General features: G+C 46.9%; 1 protein-coding gene across 1 annotated transcript; it reads left to right on the top strand.

Annotated features, from left to right (window-relative positions):
• The first annotated feature begins 1,092 nt into the window (after positions 1-1,092).
• Positions 1,093-2,040, top strand: LOC120394198 (olfactory receptor 52E4-like). The gene has a single exon (XM_039518431.1). The coding sequence runs from the start codon at positions 1,093-1,095 to the stop codon at positions 2,038-2,040; it is 948 nt and encodes a 315-aa protein (XP_039374365.1).
• The last annotated feature ends 2,557 nt before the right edge of the window (positions 2,041-4,597 follow it).

Below are 4,597 nucleotides of genomic sequence, written 5' to 3'. Positions count from 1 at the left end.
CTTCTGATTTCTATTCTTGACCAGCTATTTTCCCTTTTTCCTCTTTGTTACATATTTCTTCCCTCCCCCAGTTGCTGCCTTCACTTTACCATGAAACTGAGTTTTTACCCAAAGTTGTTCACTTTGCTGACTGTGGAATTATGAGTTTTCCACTATCTAATGAGCTGTAATCAAAGAAATACCAATATTCTTTCATATTTTTTTCTGATTAAATTTTTCCTCCCAGTCAGTTTTGACGAAAATTTTTGTCAGCTTTGGGGAATTAGCTCTCTTGGAGTTCTAAGTGTCTATAGATAGTATTGGTTGGGAACTGTCCATTTGAATGTAATTCAGTTTCATATTTTTCATTTTCCTCTCCTATGTCATATGTTCTCATCTTTGTCTCTTGTGAAAAATAAAGAGTCCCAGACATTTCTATCCTTAATAGAGACTGGGTGACCGAAACTGAGCACATTCCCGAACATCTTATGCTCCATTCCATATCTTAATGATCTGAACATTGTTCTGTTTTTTCCACTGCTGCGAATGAGCAGGTGTTTCTCCTGAGCTGCAATCAATGGCGTCCAGGTCCTTCCCCTGAGGTATGTTCTAGATGAGATGTTTCTCTCATCACATGTCCTTGTAAAAGTTTATTTTTTCCCCCTCTCAGATTTCGACCAAGTGGATGATTGGGGGACTCGCTCTCCTGGCTCTCATTGCATAAAGGAACAATGATGGATAACCAGCATCCACACTTGTGTTTCCTGCTGGTGCCTCTTAAGCTTCCCCATGCAAAAAGTGTAGGAATTATTAATTCAGGGAGCACAACAAAATATGGAATTGGATTTAGTAGGGTCATTGTTCATAGTTATTCTCTCTGAATAATGAAAATGTAAATTTTTCAGTGTGTGAAGAGAGATCAATCTTCTTATCCCATGAAAACAGCTTCCACTATTGCATGCACAGTCTCATATTAACGTTGTCTCTCCATTCAGGCATTTCTACTGCGACCATCACCCAGCGTCCTAGGAACACACAGAAAATCAGGGGAGCATCCAGTAAATGCAGAAGACACCCTTATGCCTCAGAGTTGGACACCTTCTTCCCTACGCCATGTCAGATTCTAACACAACCAATTTCACCAACCCCTCCACCTTCATCCTACTGGGCATTCCTGGCCTAGAGGCAGCCCATATATGGATCTCCATTCCCTTCTGTGCTGTGTACGCCATAGCCATGATGGGGAACTTCACTATCCTGTTAATCGTGAAGAGGGAGACAAGCCTCCATGAGCCCATGTTCTATTTCCTCTGCATGCTGTCCATCACCGACCTGGTCATGTCCACATCCACCATACCCAAAATGCTGAGCATCTTCTGGTTCAATTGCAGGGAGATCAGTTTCAGTGCCTGCCTCACCCAGATGTACTTCATTAACTGCTTCTCAGGGATGGAGTCTGGAATCCTCGTGGCCATGGCTTTTGATCGCTACGTGGCCATCTGCCATCCCCTGAGACATTCCACCATCCTGACAAACTGTGCTGTGGCCAAGATAGGGCTGGCTGTGGTGCTGCGTAGTGGCATACTAGCGTTACCCTATCCCTTCCTGGTGAGGCGGTACCCATATTGCAGAACGAACATCATTCCCCACTTCTATTGTGCGCATATAGCCGTGGTGAAGCTGGCCTGTGCTGACATCCGCATCAATAGTTACTATGGGCTGTTTGATCTTTTCTCTGTGATCGGAGTGGATGTGTTTTTTATTGCCGTGTCCTATACTCTGATCCTCCGGGCCATCTTCCGCCTCCCCACAAAGGATGCCCGGCTCAAAACTTTTGGGACCTGCATCTCTCATCTTTGTGCCATCTCAGCTTTGTACATCTCAGATTTCTTCTCCTCTCTCATTCAGCGGTTTGGCCACAATGTGCCACTGTACGTCCTCATTCTCATTACCTGTGTGTACCAGCTGGTGCCCCCCGTGCTGCACCCCATCATTTATGGGGTGAGGACCAAACAGATCCGGGGCAGGCTGCTCCACCTCTTTACTCATAAGGGGGCCTAAATGTTTTCTCCTTGTGCTCTGGCTCATAAATTAAGCTGGTTGGTCCATGGTGTGATGGCTCCTCCCTGAATCACCTCCTAGGCAGACAGAGAGACATTAAACCCTTTCCTGTCCTTTCTGTGCTGTCTTAATGTGATGAACTGGAAAGCCTATCTATGTACACTAGACTGGGTTGCCACCTTTCTAATTGCTGGTAGCTGGATCCCTGGAATTACAATTTTACCCCATCTCTTTTGTGTGTCTTCCCCCCAAGGTCCTGCCCCTGTCACTTGCTCATGTCTTCCTCCCCCCTTGTCAGCTGTGACCCAGTCATCTCTAAAACCAATATGTTCTCACAACTTATGTCAAGTCATTTTTAAAGGGCATTGTTTAGTGTTAACATTTTAATGTTTATTCTTACTTTGTTACTAACTCTGTGCAGAGAGAGACTCCTGTGATCTGCCGCAGCTCTGGGAAGGCAGTGGGGAATAATTTGTTACAGTAGGAGGCAGATACATCTGAGGTCTAAATAAGAAGTTCAGAATGGCCATACTGGGTGAAGCCAATGGTCCATGTAGCCCAGTAGCCTGTCTTCTGACAGTGCCCAGTGCCAGGTGCTCCAGAGGGATTGAACAGAACATGGCAATCAGCCTGTGATTCATGTGGAGAAGCTGGGCAGAAGGGAGCAGAAGCCCCGAGCCGAGACTGCCTCAGCTTCATCTGGCAGGAGTTCAAGCCTCCAGCCATAGTGGAAGTCACCAGGAGAAGGGAAGGGCCCTGGCTTCAGCAGCAGAAGAGCCCCTCAGTTTAGGCTGCCCCAAGCCCTAGCCACAGCCACAGAGCGGAGGCAGGAGCTGTTGGGGGGAATGTGGAGAGAAATGCTACTCATTTTTGTCCTCTCCATCTTCCATACTGCTGCCATCCAGCGGTTGCTTCATTTTTCCCTGTCCTTGGACAAACCTCAGGGGGAGTTTTTTTTGTGTCCCCTCCCTGATCCTTTAGGGGCTGCTCTCTTCCCTCTAGCTCCCTTTCCCTTTCTGCAGAACCACCGCTATAGTAGCAAAACCAGTGGTCTGCTCTCTCTTTGCCCATCTCCATGGGTTGCAGGGTCATAACAGGGGCTCAGCCAGAAAATTATCAGAAGTCGACGACACCATCCCCCACTGTGCTGCTGGATGAGCATGACTGTTCCTGGTGGACACCTGCGATTTCATGGGTAAGGTGAAATTCCTTCTACAGCACGGGGGTGACTTCTATCTCCTCTTCTCAGCCGCAAGGTCTGTTTTGGAGGAGTGGAGGGGAACTGAGAGGGAGGACATCTTGGTCTACCGGCGGGCCAGCAACTTCCGTGACAAACTTTTCAGGTTGGTCAGTGATTGTTGCAATGCCGGCTGGGGATCCTCCTGCCCATGAGGATCCTCCTCAGCCCTCAGAATGAAGCCAACCATCTTTCAGCATTGAACACCAGAGGCTCTAGTGTAGTTCTCCATGTTGCCAGGAGTTCTCCTTTCTTTGTGATGTAGGGTACTGTCAGGGTTCCCGCCCCACTCTGAACTGGGGTACAGATGTCGGGACCCACATGAAAGACCCCATGAGCTTATATTCCACCATCTTAGGTTAAAAACTTCCCCAAGGTGCAAATTCCTTTCCTTGACCTTGGACGGTATTGCTGCCACCACCAAGTGATTTAAACAAACATTCAGGGAGGGGCCACTTGCAGAGCTACCAACTATGGTTTGTAACCTACCCTTTAAATCAGCTTCTGTACCCAGTGACTGGAAGATAGTTAATGTGACACCAATATTTTAAAAAGGCTCTAGAGGTGATCCAAGCAATTACAGATGGGTAAGTTTAACATCAGTACCAGGCAAATTAGTTGAAACAATAGTAAAGAATAAAATTGTCAGACAGATAGAAGAACATAAATTGTTCGGCAAAAGTCAACATGTTTCCTGTAAATGGAATTCGTGTTTTACTAATGTATTAGAGTTCTATCTATCATTAGCCTGAAAGATCGGGTGCCCTGTCGGGGTAGTTCATAGTCCCATATCTTTGCAACATACGTTGTCATGAACCATGACAACCACTCCTTTTTTCAGTTTTTGTACACACTGAAGCTGTGGGGTTCTAGAGGCCAGAGTGTCCATTGGCTTCCTATCCCTATCCAAATATCGGGTGTTATTCCAGGAGCACCGAGTATAAATCGGCTTGGCTCAGCAGGTGGTTTAATTTCCCAAATATCACGGTGAATTACCCAATCACACATGCATCCTCCCCACGGACCCGGTAGGATTCGGTATGTGGGAGCCCACACCCCTCCAACCAGCCCGTATGCTTTGAAGCAGCACTGCGAGTGTCTGTATTTCCACCGTGAAACCTTCGAAGTATGTCTCCAAGGCCACAATTCAGATGGCATCCCCGAGGTATTTGTAAGGGCAGTGGGACAAGTCTGATGCTCAAGATCACTCTGACTGGCCATCAGCTGGTCATTCAGCAAATCCTGAATCTCTTAGCAGGCCAAATCCCACTGCAATATCTTCCCTGCTTCAATGTACCTTCCTTGTTAGCAATTCCTGGG

The sequence above is a fragment of the Mauremys reevesii genome, unplaced genomic scaffold (genome assembly GCF_016161935.1).
Source record: "Mauremys reevesii isolate NIE-2019 unplaced genomic scaffold, ASM1616193v1 Contig42, whole genome shotgun sequence".
Lineage (NCBI taxonomy): Eukaryota > Metazoa > Chordata > Testudines > Geoemydidae > Mauremys > Mauremys reevesii.
Note: the sequence above shows the minus strand (reverse complement) of the source record. Positions and strands in the feature narration are given on the sequence as shown.